A 23,040-nucleotide genomic window follows, 5' to 3' on the forward strand; every position below is an offset into this window, starting at 1 on the left:
ATATATATATATATATATATATATATATATATATATATACACACACACACACACACACACACACACACACACACACATATATATATATATGTGTGTGTGTGTGTGTGTGTGTGTGTGTGTGTGTGTGTGTGTGTTTTCCCATTGTTTTCTTATAAATTGCTTTTCCAGTCTCCCTTCCCAATCTTTTCTTAAACTCTTTTGATTCTTATAGTTATCATGCACTATTTTATATGCCCTACCAATTATCCCTCTTTTAACAGCTTCTTCTGCTCCAGCTTTAACTACCAACTCTACCAGAGCAGGTCTTTCATTTAGAATTCCATATCCCTTTATCTTTGCTTGTACTCTGAGATCAAGCCCTGTTAGGGAATGCAGTCTCTAGACCACAATCCAAATGTCTTCTTGGCCTCATCCCACTCTTTATTACCTTTCCTGTTTGAGTTAGTTCTTGCCTATTTTCTGTAACCCCCCCCCCCCATTTGTAATCATCAATATTGGCAAAATCTCCTTTCTCCATTCTAAAATTAGCTTAGCTGTTAGAATACTTTCTGTTACTTTATGACTATAATATTCCGTATAATATTACTCTCCTTAAGGATCTGCATCTAAAATCCCACTTTCTCTCTATTTCTTAAACTTCCTCCCTCTTCATCATCATCCCTTTCCACTTCAAATTATAACCTTCTGCTTGTTTTATATATATATGTATATATATATATATATATATATATATATATATATATATATATATATATATATATATGAGCCTTAACTGTGTAACTCTGAAATATCCCCTTGAATTAGATAAACCTAAACCACCTTGTTCTATTCGTAGGATGAGCTTATCCCCCTTAACTCTTGTCCTCTTTTCCTCTCAGATAAATTCTTTCAATTCTTTATTATTGTCCACAACTTTTCTTTGGGTTGGTAAAAGTATACCTGACCCGTATATTGACTAAAGAGACTAAAAACACTTTTGCTGCTTTTATCTTATTATTCATATCCATACATATGATTTTCCAGTTTCTCAGTTTTTGTATTTTTTTGTTTAGTCTCTTTCCACATATCCTTAGCTGCTATACTAGAAGCCTTTTTAATCCATACACTTTATCTTATTATGTCCACATAAATAAAGGGATTGCTGAAACAATTTATTCGTGGGTGCACAATTTACAGCTATAGCCTTTATTTTATCTTCATTAATTTAATACTTAAAAAAGACTTGAAACTATCTCAAAATGTTCCACAACATTGAGCTGTCCTTTTTTTGAATTTATCAGGTACAAAATAAGATCATCTGCAACTAAAGACAACTTTTCTTGACTACCATACCAATTATGTCCTTGCATTTCTGAGTCCCTTATTTTCTTTAATGGCTCTAAACATAAAGAAAATAACAAAGGGGAAATAGAACACTCCTGTCTGGCTTCTCTGTTCAAATGCAACTCATCAGAGAGGAACCCTCCCAATTTAATTCTTGCCACTGATCCTTCATATATCCTTCTAATTAACCATATTATTGTATCAGGGAATGCAAATGCTTCCAATGCCATACTCATAATATTGTTGCTTACTATGTCAAATGCTTTCTGTGCATCAACACTCACCAACAACAGAGATATTTTCTTACATTCTGCTTCCATCTGTGTCATCATTGCTTTATTAATGTTGTAAAATGTTTGCCTCCCCTCCACAAAACCACACTGATCCATATTTATCAATTTTGCCAACACCTTTGCCATTCTTTTAGCTAGCATAAACACAAACACTTTATAATTTAAATGGGTCTATATCAAGCTAGGTCTGAAGGGTCTTTGCATCTTTAGGTAACACAGCCAGCACTACTTTCTTCCAAGATGTTGGTACTTCCGCTCCTTTTAAAATACTGTTAAAATCTTCCAGATCTTTATGACTTTCTTCCCTCCTAATTTCAAAACTTCCACAGGAATATCATCTGTTCCTAGAGACATTCCTGAAAATTGATTATACATCACAATTTATATCTCATCACCACCTATCTTACCTGGTAGTTGTTGAGCCTCATCTACCTCTAAATTTTATTAAATCTATCATAAATATTTCCATTTGTATTCTTTCTTGATTTCCACATTTCCCTGCTTTATACAAATTTTAATAACATTTCTAGAATATCTCTTAAACCTCTACATGATCTCTGTTTATTTTTCTTGTTATAGATTCTCTAAGTCTGGTGACAACCCAAAAGTGTTTGTGCTCTGGAGTTGTTATCAAAAATAGTTGTTTAACTGCAGTCTTTCTAAACACATGCGTACTGCCCAAATACTGCCTTATTTTCTCTTTAGCACTCTGCATTTGTTCCTCCTCTTGATCTGTGAGATTTCCCTTATTCTGCAATACTTTAACCTTTGTCAGTCCCTCTAGAAAATTCATATTCCTTCTTAACCATATCACTTCTTCTCCTTTATTGCAATCCTATTTTTAAATTCATTGTCATTTTATCTCACTCTCTACATATAACTACCGAAGATATTTCTATATTCCCTAATAACACTCAAATAATGTTCACTACCCTTTCCTTAAATTCCTCTCTTTTTAACTGGTAGGTGGGAAAGCACCAGTGTCTCATTTTTACTTCATTACTCTGCATTTTATTTGTAGTCAGTATTGCTACATAATCAGAAATAGTTATTGGATGTGTGTCAAAGCTTTCAATTAAATACACATGTTCCTGTGAAATATGATTTCGAGCTAGTCTTGCCCAGTTATTGTACCTTGGGGAATAATATGTAAATTCTATACCACTACTGCTCTTGTATTTGTAAAGAATACTACCTTAATGTTACCAGTCAGATGCGACGTAGATCATGATTTTATGTCATCTGTTTCAGATCAACTTCTTAAGAGTTTCCCAAGCTTGAAATCCTTCTCTAACTCTCATAAGGCTCCCCATTTATTTCTCCAGATTTGCTTTGCCACTGTTTTGCTTCAAATGCAGATTCCTTGCTTTTACTTCACTACTATAGATTTTTTTTGGAAATATGTACCAGTTTTCTTCTTTATTGACTAAAATTAGTTGGCTTGTGTTTTAGCAGTTAGACAGGTTTCTAGATTTTTTTCATTATTCTCCCCTGTGCTGTTCAGTCAGTAATAATAGGCCACTGGTTGCTCTTTCTTCTATTTGAATGCTTCATTGGTGAAGACAATGTTAGATGTCCTTTTGTTCCTTTTGTTCAGCTGATTCAATAGTATTTTTAGGATGGACAAGGCCTTGGTCTTTCATAAACACTTGAAGTGTGGGCATAAGATCACCCCCAGCATACACATGTGTCTGAGGGCATGTTAGTGCATAATGTGATACTTCAAAAATTTTGGACACATGACACCGCAGGCAAGAAGAAATAAGCTTATATTGAAAGTACTTCTGATGGCCAAGGGTCAGAAAAATGACATAAAAGAATAAAAAAGAAAAGAGAAGACACTTCTGAATAAGAGTGGACAGGAGGATGTGGACAAAACGACTTCTGCTAAGTTGCCAGGAGGGCTTGTTTTCAACAATTACACCTATTCACCCCCTAAGGCAGTTGTTCAAGTTGCCCCTGCAGGGGTTTCTCAAGATGAAGTTTTTGTTTGCATCAAACCTGCCCCAAGGAGATGACTTGGTAGCTTCTACTCAGAATGAGAAATGTTCAGGTACAGCCATGTCATCTAGATCAGCTAGGTCAATTTTGAGGCCATTTGTTCATATGTATTGTGACCTGACAATGAGGCCTTGATCGAAGCCCAAACTGAATGTGCTGTCTTCTCCTTCTCCTTCCAGGGTGGCTAGAGTAGGTCCTATTTCTCTACCTCATTTGCTCCTACCCTGGGCCCTGTTTTGGTACTAGGAGTGATGAATCTAAATGTGGTTCCTGTACCTTCTAGGCTGGTGTCAGTAGTTGTTCTTATGGTTCTTCTTCCATCACTGCTGAAGCTCTTGGTACTTTGGTTCTTCCATCAGTGCTGATGCTCTTGGTACCTTGGTTCTTCCATCAGTGCTGATGCTCTTGGTACTTTGGTTCTTCCATCAGTGCTGATGATCTTGGTACCTTGGTTCTTCCATCAGTGCTGATGCTCTTGGTACTTTGGTTCTTCCATCAGTGCTGATGCTCTTGGCACTTTGATTCTTCATTCAGTGCTGATGCTCTTGGTACCTTGGTTCTTCCATCAGTGCTGATGCTCTTGGTACTTTGGTTCTTCCATCAGTGCTGATGCTCTTGGTACCTTGGTGTTAGGACATCTCAGCTGGAGATGATAGACATGGATGGCTCTACCCTCCACCCTATTGTGTTATTTTCAGTGTTGCAGTCATCATCCTTCAAGACTTTGGTGCCAAAACTCTCTTCAGTACCAAACTTGGTAGGTTTGGTGCCTGATACTGACAGACATGTGGCATTGCTGTTGAGCTCTGAGGTGTCAGGACTGATAACAGTGCCAGCAGTCTCTGCACAAACAGCTGCAGTTTTAGTACCAAAGTTAATGTAAACCATTCCAGGGCAACTTTGTAGATTTATAGACACTGGAAAGGCACCTTGCAGTTTGGCTGTACCCCATAACACCTCTCTATTTGGGGCCTTAGGCTTATCATCTGTGTCACAACAAGGACTGGAGCTGAAAGATCTCCATAGACTCCATCAGTCTGTGGAACAGAGTTGCAAGCCCCCTCTTGCCATCCCCCATCTCTAACCTTTCATAAGGATGGATTTTTGTTAGATTCTAACCCAGCCTTCACGCTTAAGATAGCCTCAGAAATGAACCTTAACCAGTCAATTAATCTTTCAGCTTTCTTTCCAAGTATTTTAAAAGAGGCATATAGAAGTTGTACTGCCTAGATATTCACAGGCAGTTAAGATTTTATTTGCATAGAATCAAAATTATACAAAAGATGATTAGTTTTTCATTCTTTTACCTCTAACTCATTAGGTAAAAAAATCTCCAAAAATTACCTTGCCCAGGAGGCTCTCTGACTATTACCTATAGCTAAGCTCCTAGTGTTAAGGGAATTCCATGTAAACCCAGAGCTCATTCAACTAACTTCATGGCTCATCCTTTGCCTTTTTCAGGAAACTATCAATAGATGATGTTTGCCTTGCAATAACATAAACTTCACTGAACACTTTTGCAAGACAGTATGAGTTGTATGTGACCTCAAAGTCTACATCTTCCATTGGGGCTACTATACTCCAAGGTGTTCTGTCATAAATCCACTAAAAATATGTAGCTGGGAACGCTGTTCTATCTTCTTTAAGTGGACAGACTGGATCATGTAAGATATGAAAGTCACATTCTCATCATGACAGCAGATCTTCACGGTCTATGTCCATCCACTTTAACATCCCCTCCCACTCCATCCTTCCCTCCCTTGTTAGATCATGCTTATCATCTCTGTTTTGATCTAGTAAATAGTATGTGAGGCCTTTCTACAAAGCAGGGTATACAGTCCCTTAGTCAGTGATATATACATACATATAGCTATGTGTGTGTATATATATATATATATATATATATATATATATATATATATATGTATATATATATATATGCAACTCCTTCAGACCTTCTCTATACTTCTCCATCAACACCCTCAGTGCAAGCATCGCATCTCTGGTGCTCATTCCTGGCATGAAGCCATACTGCTGCTCATTAAACATCACCTCCCTTCTTAACCTAGCTTCCACTACTCTTTCCCATAACTTCATACTGTGACTGATCAATTTTATCCCTCTGTAGATACTACAGATTTGCACATCACCTTTATTCTTAAAAATAACTTCCCCAGTCCTCAGGCATCCTCTCACTTTCCAAGATTTCTTTAAACAATCTGGTTAAAAACCCCACTGTCATCTCTCCTAAACACCTCCATGCTTCCACATGTATGTCATCTGGACCAACAGCCTTTCCATTCTTCATTCTCTTCATAGCTATCCTTACTTCCTCCTTGATAATCTGTTGCACTTCCTGATTCACTATCCCCACATCATTCAACCTTCTCTCTCTCTCAGTCTCTTCATTCATCAGCCCCTCAAAGTAATCTTTCCATCTACTCAACACACTCTCCTCGCTTGTGAGTACATTTTCTTCATTATCCTTTATTACCCTAACCTGCTGCACATCTTTCCCAGCTAACTCCCTCTGTCTAGCTATTCGGTACAGGTCCTTTTCTCCCTCCTTGGTGTCTAGCCTTTCATATAACTTGCCATACACCTTATCCTTAGCCTTTGCCAACTCTCTCTTCACCATACACCTCCTCTCCTTCTACTCCTGTCTACTTTCTTCATCTCTCTAACAATCCCACTTCTTTTCCCCCAACCTCTTCCTCTGTATACTCACCTGTACTTCCTTATTCCACCACCAGGTCTCCTTGTCCTCCTTCCTGTGTCCAGATGTCACACCAAGCACCATTCTTGCTGTCTCCCTTACCACCTCTGCTATGGCTGCCCAGCTATCTGGTAACTCTTCACTGCCACCCAGTGTCTGCCTTAACTCTTCCCTAAACTCCACCTTACAGTTATCCTTTTTCATCTTCCACCATTTGATACTTGGCACTGCCCTCACTCTCCTCCTCTTCTTCTTGATCGCCAATGTCATCGTACAGACCACCATCCTATGATGCTTAACTACTCTTTCCCCTGTCACCTATGCGCACTTTGGGGCCTTTATTTTAACTATATAGCTAATTACTGAGTAAACTAAATTTGGGGAAGTGAAAGGTGAGAAGCATTATGGGAGTTAATGAGGCAATTTGCACTTTGGGAAATTCTAAGAAGCTGATTCAATGCCACATGTGACAACCAGTCCAACCTTCTTGAAGTGGGTGCACATGGATCATGAAGATCTGTCATTAAGGTAAAAGACGCTTTTGTTTACCTTAGCTGTACAACAAAACTATTGATTTTTGATATTCAAAAAGAAGAAGTTAATTGTAGTCATTGTAATTGTACTGCTATGCTTATTGAGCCTGAGCCATGACAAGAAAGTGTAATCTGACGAGCAAATCTCCGCAGTTAACAAATACAAATAAATAATCTCTTGCAGCTTACAATATGTTTAGCACTTAAGCAGAATAATGGCAGTTTGTAAACGGAAGTGTTGTTTTCTTGGATCAGGAATGCAGTTGTTAAAGCATTTTCTTTTTCTTTCCATAGGGTGTCTGTGAAGGTTTGTTTTACTTACAGTGCCAGTCCTGCAAGCTATAACCCTGCAATTAGTAAGTATGCTAATGCATTTGGAAGCTATGTAAGTAAATAAATGTCCACCCTGTGGTGCATTCAAAGGAATGGTTCTAAAATGCAGCAACTAATTATGAATTAAAATAAATCATGCAGTTTTATGATATAGTGCTGTTTTATAAGCATAATAATAAAAAGCATTTTGCATGACCAGCCTTGGATTATCTGCAAGGCTACAAGATAAGGAAATGTAGTAAGTATAGTACCATGAACCACAACTTGAAATATACAGGCTCTTTGCACAAGATTTGTTATCATACATGAACAAGCTGCTTACATAATTTATTATTAAATTATGAAATTAAAATTCCCGGAATTAATAAAGTCCTCTACTCATATTTTTCCTTTCATCTTTTTTCCTGTTAGAGGTCACCACAGTGGAACAACGGTCCACAGAATGATTGGCAGTGGAGTTTTACAGTGTCAAGTTGCCAGCCTGGCACTCATCCTTCCACAGAAGGCACACACATGCACACACTCACACCTAGGGACAATTTAGTGTCCAATTCACCTTCTGCTCATCAGTCTTCTAAACTGTGATGCTTGCTCCCCATACTGCTTCTACTGTCATTTTATACTGCTGAGGTGTTTTCCCATTTATTTAAGCAAAACAACTTGTTTTCCACTCCAAATACTGAAAAAAATGTACAAAAAATTGTTAAGAGGAATGAAAAGCAAATGACTGACTAATATATTAAGCCACTTTAATACAAAATAAAAACAAATTCAGAAGTTACTGCTTTAATCTCTTCTTAAACTTTGTTAGACTTCAAAACTTTATTACAGCACATTTAAATAGCTTCTTGAACACACAGATGTTTACATCATCTATATACTTACCTCATAATTTAAAAAATATATGCATTACACCCATCCTCATAAAAATAATACAGCCATAACACAAAATATAGGACTATAATGTAAATTCAATCAAAAATTCATAAAAAAAGTTCTTATAAAAGTTCGCAGGAAAACTGATTTTACTTTTATATTACTGCTACAAGATGTTTTTAAAATTTCTTTAAGTAACATTTAAAATTAATCCTCTGATTAAACTGGCAGTTCATACAATAATCTAAAATGACCTGATACTTATATTACCTGTAATTAAACACATTGTTCCTATTGCCTCTACAAATATTGGGGAGCACATGATCCAAAACAGAAAAAAAACAAATCCGTTGAAGTCAATACATTTTGTTGTTTGTTTATATAATGTATCAAGGTTGACTTTCTGTTTTATAGTCAAAACATCCTTATATATTCATTCTTTTCAACATAGAAAGAATCACAAGTAGTGCAAACCACAATATAAACCATATAACTAGATTGACAATTATATGCCAGGTGGAGCATAAGGTGTTAACACTGTCTATATTGGCAATATTGGTGACTATTTGAAATGCCGGGAACCACTAGAGGGAGTCCCAAAATATGGAGACTGAATGGCTGAAAGAATGGACTTACATATACTGACTTCAAGATACCATTTCGTGGACTTTTCCCTTTTCCCTGAGGTATGGTGATCTTGGACTTGGTATATATAAGTTCAGGGGTCACGGTGTGACGGGTGCAGCCCGCCCTGAAAAAAGAATTTTAAAAGAGACGAGTGATTTCTGAGATTCGCTCTTCTCGTGTGTCTTTTGTCTTTTTTTTTTTGGCTTGCAGCATTCTGCATTTCAATTGCAACATTTCAATAGGGAGTGTAAGTACTTTCCCCTTCATGTATATGTCTATACATTTTACATGAATAACATTCAATAGGTGTCCCTTGTTTTAGTCTTCTGTCCTCCTCTTCATTTTTCAGCTCCAAAATATCTATCTGCTGTTATTAATAAACTTGGTAGAAACATTTACCCTTTCACAGACCTCAATATTCTTTTCATAATATTGCAGTTATTACCTGTACTTTTTTTGATATTCACTGAAACTGATAACATCATAGCAGCATTCCACTCCACCCCTTTTGTGCTTTCCTTTATATTTCTTTTCTAACTAAATGTGGTTATAAAATACTTGTGATATCCTCAATTCTTTAATCAAACTGTTAAATCCTCCATAATATTGACTCATTTTGTCCTCTTCTGTAGTCAGACTGTTGACCTTTGTAAGCATGCTGTGAAATACACTCCCTTTTAAATATAAGGGAAACATACTACTATAATGTAATAAATAGTTATTTGCTGCATTGTTATTACTAATACTTAATTCTAATTGATCATTTCCTTCCTTTTTAGTACATAGTCATGTCCAAACAGTTAATGCTACACAGGTTACCAGCAAAAGTGAACCTCAAGTAAAATGGAGGGATTAATATATATTACAGACTTTTTCAGCTCATATTTGGTTCCTCTACACACAATAAAAATGTCATGTGTAATGTCAATAAAATGTCATGTTATTTAAAAAAATCACAATAATACAACATATTTTCCCCAGTAGGCAATTACCAGATTTGCAAAATTAGGAACTATAGTGTCGTCCTTGGCCAATGATAAAAAATGAAAATATATATATATTTTTTTTGCTTAGTCAAACAGCCCCGCACCACCATACCACCTTTCTGTATTCTTCACTTTCCAAGGTCACTGCATCTTGAGCAATGAGTAAGGCAGTGTAAAGTCTGTATTGGTGTGTTTCCAGGAGGCTGCAATGTTTTACTACTCACAAAAGAAGCACATGCCAGTATTAGCATCCCACTTGTATGTGATCAGACCTGCTGCGGCATGAGCAACTAAAACTAGAGCTAATATGCTCAAGCAACTGTGATACAAGCTAAGGTGATCAGAGCAACAGCATTTAGACCACATCAAAAGTTGTGTTCAAAAACAGCATTTTGTATGACACTGAGTCATCTCAATATGAACAAACAGTGCTGGCCAGAACTAAAGAGAGTACAGCTAAAGCACTTGTAGAAAGACATTGACCTCCATAGATCTCAACAAATCTCAGCTGGAGAAAAACATTAACCTGCATAGCTCTCAACCTTCCATCTCCAAAATGTAGAACAGTACCGCTCACAACAGCAAATGGACTGAGTAGCTCATAACACTGTTAACCACTGTTTCTTTGTAGTTAGAAAACATTTTTGACGAATTAATATGTTTCCATATCACTTAGCATGCATATTTGTTAAAAAAATTCTTAACAATGAGTTTGTGACAGGCCTGTCCATTGTAACTCAATGCTGAACATGGAACTTTTATGACTGAGGAACATTCCTCATAATGTGATGCACTGGAGAGGTATGCTGACCTGTGTTCAGTTGTTTGTATTCACAGCCTACATAAAGGTTCATACATGTTTTGTGTTATGCATTATTTTGTTCCAAACATAAATTGAATGCCTGAGGTAACTGTAAGTTATGAATTCATTATTTAACAAAAGTCAGAGTATAAGCTGGTATGGATGTCTGCACCAATGCATTAAGGAGGTTGAAGATTTCCATGATGACTGGTTCTAAAATGTAGAACTAGAGTCATTGCCAATACCTCAAATAAGGTCTTTGTTGTTGAGCTTTTGCTCTTGCCTAAGATATAACATTGGAGTTGATTATACTAAGATCAGAGTGCTGGGGGCTATGAACGTGTGGTCAAGTGTGCTGCCACAAAAATGGTCTTGGCTTTGGTAGGCTAAGGTCTTTTCAAACATTTTCCTCCATCTGGTAGACCTTTTCATTATTAGTTTTTGGCAAATGATCAGGGATACATATCTGTGAATTAGTAATGAATAAGGCATGGGTTTTCTTCTTGTAGTGATATTACTGTATGCATAGGTCTGCTGTAAGAAATGATTAGTCAGATGTGGTACGTATACTATGCACACCCCCTACTGCACATATAAAACAAGTGCTGGCATTGTTATATACATTAATGTTTAGATTAGCTAGTTTACATAACAGTGCTCTTGCAGCATAGCAGGACAGTTATTATTAGTGCCTCACAGTGTTTAGCTTTCCACTTTGCTTATTGGCTGGGTTGTCTGCTATGTGCAGTCTACAGGTCCTTTCTGTGTGCACTGGGTTTTCACTGACTGCTGTAGTTACCATTAGAGTTACTACCTGTCCATCTTTGCAAGGGACAGTCCCTCTTTGGGCAGCTGTGCCCTTCAAAAATAAAACCTGAAAATGGCAGATGTCCTGAGATTTTAGGACAAAAAACATTCATTTCTTTAATAGTAACATAAAACAGTTATTTTGTATATGAAACACCTAAACATTATGTGAAATAGCATAAACTGCTCAAATGCTACAAGAATAAGCTTTTATTTGGACAAAAAAGTGAAGTTCTATCCTTCACACTGGCCGTGGGTATGTTTTGTCCTGCTAAATCTCGTCTTACTACAAAAAATGTCCCACTTTGGGCATTTAAAAAGGTGGCAACCCTAGTTTCCTTCCACACCCCAAAGACAGATTTGTAGGTGAATTGGCATTCCTCCAAATTGCTAATAGGTGCACAAGCCATGTGACAGTGTCTAAATGTATGCATCCTATGATGGGTCAGTGCCCCATTGCACAGTAGTTCTTCTGTCTTATGCCCAGTCAGTGCCAGGATAAGCTTAAGATCCTCAGTGATGCATAACTGGATTAAGTCAATAATCACAGAATGAATCAAATGTCTAATACTGAATATTGACTTAAAGTAGTTTCTTCAGCAAAAGTTACAAATGCTTTTGAGGTAGTAAAAAAACACATATCTATTTGGATGGGTCTACTTTGTTTCATTGAATCTCATTTCACTGAATTTCATTTCACCCTGACCACTTAGGGTTGCCACCTTTTCAAATGGCCAAAGTGGGACATTTTTGGTACAAACATCAGATTTTACAGACCAACACATACCCATAGCCAGTACAAAGTATAGAACCTAACTTTTTTGCCTAAATAAAAGCTTATTCTTGTAGCATTTTATCTGCATATTATAACATTTAGGTATTTCAAATACAGAATAACTGTTTTATGCAACTATTACATAAAATATAGGAAATAATTTTGTCCTAAAATCTCAGGTCATTTGCCATTTTTACAATTTTTTCTCAGGACACAACTGCCCAAAGAGGGACTGTCCCTCGCATAGTGGGACAGGTGGTAACCCTATGACCACTTCACTGAAAACTCAAATCACTGAAAACTCATTCACTGAATCTCATTTCATTGAACTGCAGTTAGTATATATGGCACTGTATAGAGTACTGTAAGGCAAGTAAAAGCTATATGCCCTTTTCCTTCTGTAGTGTGATCCTGGAGTTAGCATACATAGTTAGGGGGGTGTGGGGGGCACAGCCCCCCCGCATTGGGTTGGTGTGGGGGGTGTAGCCACCCACCTTGTTTGTTTTATATTATATTTTACCAAAAACTTCAAAACAATACATTTTAAACAATAGACATACATAGTTACAACACCAATAACTAACTCTCTCCAGCAGACAATATGTACTCAAACTAATCAAACACATCTCCTAACTATATATACTAACTCCAAGATCGCACTACAGTGGGGAAATGGGCATATACCTTTTACTTGCCTTAGAGTACTCTACACAGTGCCATATATACTAACTGCCGTTTAGTGAAATGAGATTCAGTGAAATGAGTTTTCAGTAGTTTGAGTTTTCAGCGAAGTGGTCGGGGTGAAATGAAATTTGGTAAAATGAGATTCAACAAAACAAAGTAGACCCATCTGGATATGAATATGCCTCTGGCTGTAGTCACGATGGCTAAATTAATTGATATTCTGTAGACTAAGGAACAACTAATGTTATAAGACATTATATTATCATCAGTCCCCCTTTCACATTTTGTATTTATTGTCAGTGTGTTGCCACAACCAAATTAGTAAGACACGTAGTTATGAAAAGAAAGTAGTTATGTTAATTTCTCAGTTGAAAGACAGTTTCAAAAATATTCACTATATTCCTCTTATGGTACCACCTGGTAAAATATAACACTATCATTACACCACTCCATCACAAGGAGTCATCTCCCAATTTCTGTACACTATCATTAAACCACTCCATCACAAGGAGTCATCTCCCAATTTCTGTATGGAAATTTTACAGAAGCACACTAGCTTATTGAGGGGATACTTGACAAGAACCAACTCATTGGAAGATTTTCATCAGAAATCCCATTTAACAAATTAACATCAAAAATTGAGATTGTGAAGTCATAGGTTAGGAGACCCAGACATTTTCATGAAAATACCCTTTTCTCCATATTTTGGTATCTGTGAATCTGTATATTTTAGTAGCAATGAAGAAAGTCTGATCCCCTTGTATCTCCAAGTGGAATTCAGTGCCCCCTCTATGAAATAAATTTAATCTTTTTTATTGTCCACTGCCTTTGAGATGTGCATTAACTGTGGTGAGAGTCATTGATTTTATGGGAGGGTTTTGATGCATGTAGAATTTCAACAACCAGTACTCAATCAGCTGAATTTGTCCAGGTGTCTTTGATTAGACCTAGATGCAGTTGTGCAGGTGGTGTGTGAAGCTGATTCCTTAAACATTTATAATTATTGAAGTTACAAGCAAAATTTGCCATATTTATGTTTAGTCTGGAAGTATAGCTTACAAAGTAAAGTCTGTGAGCTATTAGGAAGTTTTATCTTATAGTACTAGATTCAATTTTTTGCCTTGACTTTACTGGCAAACTGTGGGTCACCAAGACAGTGATTTAACCAGAAAGTGCACCTACTTACCCCTGAAAAGAGGAAATTTGTGTCTTGGAGGGACTTCAAAAAATAAATGTAGACTAACATCTTTGACATATAGCAATAATTCTGTACTAAACATTCAGAAAATACAGTTTAATGATATAAAGACATACTCCTTCCAAAGGTGAAAAGTAATTTTAAGTAGTAAACCACAATGAATACAACTGTATGTTTTTTAAAGTTACTTCACATTTTAAATTGCTACATGAGCTAGTTTGTAGTGAAAGTTATATCCATATCATTAATATTTCCAAATAGCCTTTTTAATTCTAACAAACTTCAGGTGAAACTCCCATGCAATATTAAAATATACATGCTTTTTATAAACATCTGAAATGTATCTAAGCAAAGAGTTTTTGGTGTGTCTCTCTTGAGTAACTGTTTTCCCACCTCATCCGTAGGTTTATTATAAAGGATTTTTGCAATTGTTTTAGTTAATTTTTCTCTCTTTTCCCCAATAGTGAAAGACTAAAATTTTAATCACAGAATGTTTGCCAAAGAATGCAACTATAATGCATGGAGTGCCATGATTACGCACCAAAACAATGAAAAAGATAAACTTCTTAAGGACATCCCTAGCATGAGACCTGATGTTACAGCACTTAAGGATGTTTGACAAAAGCTTGTTAAAGACACCTAAGTGCTGTTAAGATCAGGTCCCATACTAAGGACTAACAGCAGCCAATATGCTAAGGTTAGAGGTAGATGAGGCTCAGTTACTAACAGTTAGGATAGGAGGAGATGAGATAAAAATGGTGATGTATAACCAATCCACAGGAAAGTCCCCAGGAATAGACGGTATTCCTGTGGCAGTTTGGAAGCTAGGAAGGAAAAAACTAATAAAGGTCTGGAAGGCTTTGTTTAACAGTATTTTAAGAGCAGGAAAAGTACCAACATCCTGGAAGAAAGCAGTGGTAGCTGTAATACCTAAAGAGGGTAAGGATCCATCAAATCCAGCTATATACAGGCCCATTTCAATACTAAATCACTATTATCAATTGTTTATGTCTATAATGGCTAAAAGAATGGCAAAAGTAATGGCAAAATTAATAGATATGGATCAATGTGGCTTTGTAGAGGGGAGGTGAACATTTCACAGCATTAACAGAACATTGATAATCCAGACAGAAGCAGAGTGTAAGAAAATACAGTTGTTGGTGGGTCTTGATTCAGAGAAAGCATTTGACAGAATAAGCTGGGACTTTATGAGCAGGGTAATAGAAGTATTTGCATTTCCTGAAAAAAAATCATAGGGTTGATTAGCAGGATATATGAGGTATTGTATGCAAAAATTGAAGTGGGTGGGGTCCTCTCTGATAATTTCTGCTTGAGCAGAGGAACCAGGCAGGGGTGTCTTCTTCTCCCTTTGGTATTTGCATTATATTTAGAACCACTGGCAAAGAAAATAAGGGATTCAGACATTCAAGGATATAATTGGTATGTTAGTCAAGAAAAGCTGGCTCTGTTTGCAGATGATATTATTTTATACCTGACAAAACCAGAAAGAGACATTACAATGCTATGGAACATTTTGAGACAGTTTCAGATCTTTTCAGGATACAAAATTAATGAAGCTAAAACAAAGGCAATAGCGGTAAATTATTTACCTAAACATGAATTGGTTCAGCAATATCCATATTTATGGGGACATGATAAAATTAAGTATTTAGGAGTATAGATTAAACATTATTCTGGTGTGGCAGCTAAGGATATTTGGGAAGAGACTAAACAAAAGATAATACAAAAACTGAGAAATGCAGGCTTTGTTATATGGATATGGATAGTAAAATACAAGCAGTCAAAATATTTTTAGTCCCTTTAGTTTCATACACAGGTCAGGCATATTTTTAGCAATCAGAGGAAAAGTTGTGGATATCAATTAATAAAGAGCTGAAAGACTTTATCTAAGAGGGGAAGAGTGCAGGATTCAAGTGGGATAAGCTGATTCTTCCAGCAGAACAGGGCAGATTGAGATTACCCAACTTGAAGGGGTATTTCAGAGGTATACAGTTAAGGCTCCTATATGTAGCACAAGCAGAAAACTATAATTCAAAATGGAAAGGGATGATGTTGAAACAGTGGGGAAGCTCAAAAAAAAGGAGAGGCTGGATTTTTGTATGCAGGCCTTTAAGGAGAATAACAATAATCATACAGAATATCATATCCATAAAGTAGCAGAAAGTATTCTAAGAACTAAGCCACCACGGGAATGGAAAAAGGAGATTCTACCAATAGAGATGATTGCAATTAGGGATACAGACAATAGGCAAGAGGGAGGCTAGAATTTATTGGAGAAAACTGGAAAAGGAACCAAGGTATTGAGAGCAAATGACTAGAGGGAGAAAGGTAATAGAATGAGGCCAAGAATTTGTTTGGACTGCAGTTTAGAGATCACCTTCCCTATCAAGGACTGATATCAGATTATAGGCAAAAAGAAAGAAGTATGGTGGCCCTAAATGAAAGACCAACACTGGTAGAGTTTTTAGTAGAATCTAGAACAGAAGCTGCCATTAAAAAGGAATAATTAGTAGAGCATATAAAATATTGCATAATAACTATAAGAAGCAGAGGAAGTTAGAAAGGATTGAGTAGAGAGACTGGATAAACAATTCACAAAGAAAAAATAGAAGGATATATGTATGTCTTTCAAATATGCAACAAAATCTAGAAGATTTAGGATTTTTGCTTGGAAATGCTTACATATATATTTTTATCACTGAAGCAGACTCCAGAGAATTTTTCTTCAGGTAGACAGCAAATGTTGGAGGTATGACACGGATGAAAGAAGTACTTGGGAACACATTTTCTGGCAGTGGGTGGGTTGGCAGACTTTAAGGATTCCCTGTGGGATGCACTGTTGGAGATGCTGGGTGGGCATATTGGTGTGACAAGGGAGATTATTTTTCTGAACTGTGATACATAATCAGAATTGCCTAGACATGGTAAGGCTTTGCTGTGTCTAATTATGGTGGCTGCCAAAAAAGCAATTACTAGAAAACTGAAATCAAAATCTAAACCAACTATATTAGAAGTAGTGAATATAGTAACAGAGATAAAACAATTGGAACTGAGATCTTTAGAAAAGTGTAGGAGCAAACTACAAAGGAGAAAAATTGGAATTGTGGAAACAATACATAGAGGGGAGGAATGAGGTTTAAAAGAAGGCAGCAAATGAGCTATCTAATATTTGACTGAAAATGATTGGGTAGATTGTAAGTGATGTATAATGTTTGCAACTGGGAGTGTGTCAGTATGGTTTGTGATGTAAAATGCTTGCAGCTAGGATTGTGTGTGGTTTGTTGTCATTTACAGAAATGTATAATTACTTATGTCATAAATGATGGTTTAATAAAAATGTTTTTTTTTTTTTTTAAAAGAGGCAGGAATTGAATAATTTATGTAATGTTGCTTAGGTTATATGATATATAGCAATATATGCAAAGTATAATGTTTGTTAATTTTAATACAGTTTGATTACTTTTGTATAAATGTAAATTTGCCTATGTCACAAGTCATAATTCAATAAAGGTGTTTAAAAAAAAAGGACTAGCAACGGTTAATGTCAGCTGGCAAAGAATGGTGGCAGAAGGTAAAACAGATTTTAAAAGCTTTTAGATGTTTTGTCTGCCACACTTACAAAAAAGTACGACAGAATGAAACATCTAACATCTTTTAAAGCCATTGCTTATACAGAGGGACACTGTTTCTGCCTTCTGTCTGTCTGAGAGCACTGAGTGCTTTACCAGCTTGCAAACGTTTTGAAAGGCAGTAAACCACTTTGTGCCTCTACACTTTTTCTTTTCTTTAACTGGTGGTACATGAACGAACTTTATTTTTTTATTTATTTATTTATCATTTGTTGACCGGGAATGTCCGACTAGGTTCCACAGAGCCTGTTTTCAGCGGAGGCCCGGGGAGAAATGCTCCAGATGCATGTCTTTGGAATGTGGGAGGAAACCGGAGTACCCGGAGGAAACCCACGCGAACACAGGGAGAACATGCAAACTCCACACAGAAGGCACCCCAGCTGAGAATTGAACCGGAGAACCTCTTGCTGTGAGGTGACAATGTTAACCACTGCACCACTGCGCCGCCTTTACATGCTGGACGTCAAGATTCACCCCTTCAGGGTTGCTTTCAAGGTACATTTCTTGGCATCCATGTTTCAAACACATAATAAGCTGCTGATGATTGCAGACCTAGTCATAATCCTCTTATGGTCTTCTGGCAAGAATGTTGTTGTTACAGAATTCTTTATATATGGAGTATGAATGCCCTATATGCAAGCCTAAGACTTACTTCATTTAAATTTCTGACAGAGAATACATAAAAGTCTCATCTTGAACAGAAAGTAAAGTTAATGGGGAGGCTTTCACCTCTGCAAATAAACAGTTTCAAAACTGTGTCCTAACCTTTGGATTCAGAAAGGCTTCCTATGATGCATAAGTCTTAACTTGGAAGGTTTCTAAATCATGTTAAGCCTTTCTGATTTAGAGACCAGTTTCCAGAAATGGCTTTCCCCTAGCATGGGCCATAGCATGGACAGTAGTCTCACTGCAGAAGCCATATGTGTCAGTCCAGGGGCATGGTTAATGCCAGGTAGCCATATGTTCTCTCCCAGAACTGGTCACAGTTCCTGACTAACTTGGCAAAATGATTCAGAAAATCAATCTGCTTCTGAATTTCTCTGCTGAGTTCATTTTTAATCTAAGAGGAAAAAGGGATTGCCATCTTTTGATGGCATTCACCCAATCCCTCCTAAGGGCTTAGTTAAGATACAGGCAAGTTGAGTGGAGATGTTTGTATATGTGTGCATGTGTCAGTGTGACTGTGTGTGTGTGTGTGTGTGTGTGTGTGTGTGTGTGTGTGTGTGTGTGTGTGTGTGTGTGTGTGCGCGCGTGTGTGTGTGTGTGTGTGTGTGTGTGTGTGTGTGTGTGTGTGTGTGTGTGTGTCTGCTTGGTGTAGAGGATGACGACTCTGCAAGTGTGTGGGATTGTGCGTGTTTGTGTGCGTGTCTGTGTTGGAACATACATGCAGGTGTGTGGGTGTGTTTCTATGAGTGTGAGTGAGTGTGTGTGGACTCGTTTGTGGATGATTTTATATGTGTCTGTGTGCGTGCTTTTATTAGGGTGCCCATGCTACTACAATGTGTGGACTATTAAGGAGAGCAGTAGTGGTGTCATATCAAACAATACAGTGTTTGATTCAGGGACACAATAAGGAGATGCAAATGAGGTGTTTTCTCCATGCATCTTTACTGCATTTGTGTATCAGAGATTCTCTCTTTGGGCTAATTAACCAACCCACATGATGAGGGATTAGAAAGAAAACAAAAATAAAAAGGAAGATATCACCAGTACTGTAGATTGGCACCATTCATCTATGCCAGCCGTATAAGCTCTTTGGTAAACTTATTGGCCTTCAGTAACACTGAGGATAAGTGGAAATTGTCTCATTCAGAAATGGATTCTCTTTTCTGCTGTAAAGTCCTTCCACTAGAGATAGTCCAGTCGTTAAGAGGCTTGAGGTTAGTGCTGCTTGTATCACAACACTGACAACTTGAGTTTATAAATAAGCTAGGATCATGGAGAGACAAGAAGTGAGAACATTCAGGGCAGCTCTCCTCTTACCATAAGAGTAATGCAGTTAGTTTAGTTGACAAAGTGAGAGAATTGCGGTTTCCATAAAACATACTTTCTCCTTTATGCATGCCTGCATGCCACAGTGACTAAAGTTTAAGACAGAAAAAAAAAGATTATACATGCAGGTCATAAAAAGCCGCACATATTCACTCCATTTCTGAAATGTAAGGTATTAAATACATTTAGTGCTGATTTGCGTGGCAGTAGGAGAGGAGGGGAGGGGTTAGTCATCATTTCTTAGCTACCCCTCCTTGCTGGGGGTAGTAATTGATGTACAGTCCTGGAATTAGCATTTTGTGAAAATAATTACAAAGTGTGGTTGGCACACGTAAAGCTTTCAAAAATAAACTGCATTTCAGCATGAGGCTGTGAGCAACTTTTCCTTTTATGTTTTTGAACTAATATTTTGTTGTAAGCAATGATGGTATGGTACAAAGGCTACATATAGTTACGTAGCATAAAAGTACAAAATATTATGAACTGTTACAGTGAATGGTAACAAGAAGTCCTTTTTTTCTGTTAGTGAGTTTGTATTTTATCTTCATTTTTAAGCACTTGCATATGTAATTGAAGCCGATTCTGCCCGGAGAATGTTGGGTTTAGTTCATCGAGTGATTTTCCCTAAACGGAGTTCTTTAGATCCAGAGTATCAGTACAGTGGCACTATTGAACTGCCTAGGCAATCGGTTGAACGGTGCTTTGAGACTATCTTCCATCTTCAGGTAAGGCTGCTTTTTTTCAGTACCTAAAGTATACATACAGACTGCTTGGCTTCACAACTTTGCAAACTTAACAGAAAAAGCACAAACAATGCTACTGCACAAGTCAGCCTCTTTCAGCATAGTTTCCTGAAACAGTGCTGTTCCTTGCAATGGCCATTTTGGCTTATCACTTTAAGAAATTCACTCGTAGTGTGCCATCACTGTTTGAAAGTTATGCAGTATATATAATGATGTTTGAACTCTGGCTCTGGGAAAGTGTAAAGCTTCCTCTAGTTAAGTATCATCCAGTAAGAGCCACTGTAAGAAGCTGCTCAGATGTGCTAGGTGTGAAGCAGCCTGGTAGCTAGTGCAGAGAATTAAGTTCAAGAGCTGTTAACAAGCTGATATTTGTACGTCAAGAGTTGTGTTCCCTCAGTTTCCATTTGCCTACTGTGTAACTCTGAACAAGTCACTTAACCAGACTTGGACTAGTCTCCTATACCACGTTTATTTTATTTATTTTATTTTACATTTGTTAACTGGGGTGTCTGACTGAGCCGAAAAGGCCCTTTTTCAGCAGAGGCCCGGGGAGAAAAGTGTGTAATAATTCCTACGATGATGATGATGATGACGATAGCTAGTGTAATCTTAACTTTCTCAGAAGAGAGTTAATTTTATAGGAACATTGGATAACAGGAAGTTTATGTCTTCTGTAGTCTCAGTTTTCCAGCTCTAGGTGCTATAAACAGTGGTGTAAGAGTAGAATGAATGGGGAAAAAGTCACAGCAGCTGCAGTACTGCTCTCTGCCAGTAGGAGCCCTTTGTAGGGAATGGTGCTGGAGCACTGGATATGGGGAATTTTATAGGTGTTGTATTTTCCACCTGAACCAGTAGGTAGCACTGCACGTACTGATGCTGGAAAACTGTGTATTGTGAAAAACCACCACATCTGCAATCCTAGCTTCTCCAGCAGGAGGCACTGCAGACAGGAAAATCACTAAGGGAATGGACTTGGTTCATAGGTTCATAGGTAGGTACTAGGCTATTTGCCCTAGGGCCTATATAAGCCTAACCAAAAAGATACCCCGGCTTTTGTCACCCAAGAAAATTAATTTCCCGTGCTCCTATCGAGAGGTGATCCCCGGGGTGAATTTCCTATTTCCCATCCAGTCATCAAGATTTTTCTTGAAGAGTGCTAATGAGGAGTTTTGTTTGATATAAATAGGTAGATTGTTCCAGAGTATGGGAAGTCTGTGGGACAGGAATCTATCCCTCAAGCATGTTCTGTTTATTGTGGTGACAAGATTTAAGTCTCTTGACCATGTAGCTCAGAGAGATTGGGATTTCTTTAAGGGAGCATGTCCAACAGCTCTGGGTTTGACATAGCTTTGTATGTTAGGCAGAGACTGCCTTTGAGTAGGCGATATGCTATGGAGTAAAGCTGGAGTTTTTTGAGACGGTCTGAGTAGGACATCTGTTTGAGGCCGGTAATCCTCTTTGTGAGGAATTCTGCGGCCTGGTTAAAGTAAATGTCTTTTCTGAGTATCAGTATAGCTGTTTACTTAAATTAAATGGCTTACTTACAGTAAACATCTATAGTGAAACTCACATTTTGATAATCTCTGATGTACTAATACATTAGAATCACATTTTATAATTCAAACTGACTGTCATAGAGATGGCCATAACATATTATTTTGTTTTTCAAACTGTTCATCTAGTACCCAAAATGCAGTTTGCGTACCCATAATGCAACAAAGCCTACATACAATAAAGGAGTGGGGTTTTTTTTGTTGCTTTTTTTCTTCTTTATTTAATAGTAGTGACAGCTCTGTGAGCCACTGGCTACCTAAACAGTCGCTCAATGCCATATCAATTTTCCTTTTTTTATTCTAGGTCTGTTTACTTCCTCTGCCTTCCAGCCATTGAGCCACATCCCATCAGATTTGAGCCCATTCATTCTCTAGGGTCAAGGATCTGTGTTCCTTAGACCCTTTGGGATAAGAGTTGTCTGGAAGGACCATCATCCACACAAACATCAGTGAGTTTGGTACTCTCACCAGCATCCTGGCCATGTAAGCAATTTGTATGGATGGCCCTAATGTTTCCCCTTGGGTGGTGATGTGGACCCCTATGCCAGCATGGGGACATTCTATATCCTTCCAATAGGTCACATCATGCTGTCATGTGTGTGGTCATCAAGTGCAACTGTTAACAGTTTTATTGCCCACTGCCTATGTCCCTTTGACACTTCTCATCATAGTCTCATATGTGTGGCCACCAAAGGCAACTATTAAGAGTTTTATTGTTCATGTCGTCCCTGCACTAACCCTTTCTCATATGGATCTATTTCTGCCATTCAGCAAGAATCATGTCTGAAGACAGTGGTTAATACTGGTTGAAACCCAATTATCCTTCTCCCCAGTATGGACAGGCCCATTCTTTCTTGAAGTGCCATCAAGCACCTGAGCCACTAACAGAACCTGGATTTTAATTCAGGGTCATAGGTCAGAGCTTTATCCCTCTACACTACTGGCACAGCCACATCATTTTTTTCAGTGAATTTCCTAAATGTTTGCTGTTTGTAAGCTACTGCAGTGTTATTTTTTATGTAAGTAAGTTAAATGGCAAGGTTTGTTAATTAGTGATATTTGCAGTCCTTAAACAATTGCTTAAACCTCTACAATACTCTCCCCTTCAGTATTAGACTTTTCAGACCAGTGTTGCAGCTCTGCTCATC

The 23,040-nt window shown here is 37.5% G+C and overlaps 1 protein-coding gene across 4 annotated transcripts in view; it reads left to right on the forward strand.

The window, feature by feature from the left end:
• ITGA7 (integrin subunit alpha 7) overlaps positions 1-23,040 on the forward strand; it is an 849,563-nt gene that overhangs the window by 625,747 nt on the left and 200,776 nt on the right. For all 4 annotated transcript variants that reach the window (XM_044083727.1, XM_044083728.1, XM_044083729.1 and 1 more), the window contains exons 11-12: positions 7,161-7,222; positions 20,152-20,321. In XM_044083727.1, the coding sequence (XP_043939662.1) occupies positions 7,161-7,222; positions 20,152-20,321 (232 nt within the window). The remainder of the gene's footprint in view (positions 1-7,160; positions 7,223-20,151; positions 20,322-23,040) is intronic.

The sequence above is a fragment of the Protopterus annectens genome, chromosome 9.part0 (genome assembly GCF_019279795.1).
Source record: "Protopterus annectens isolate FY-2018-M chromosome 9.part0, PAN1.0, whole genome shotgun sequence".
Classification (NCBI taxonomy): Eukaryota; Metazoa; Chordata; order Ceratodontiformes; family Protopteridae; genus Protopterus; species Protopterus annectens.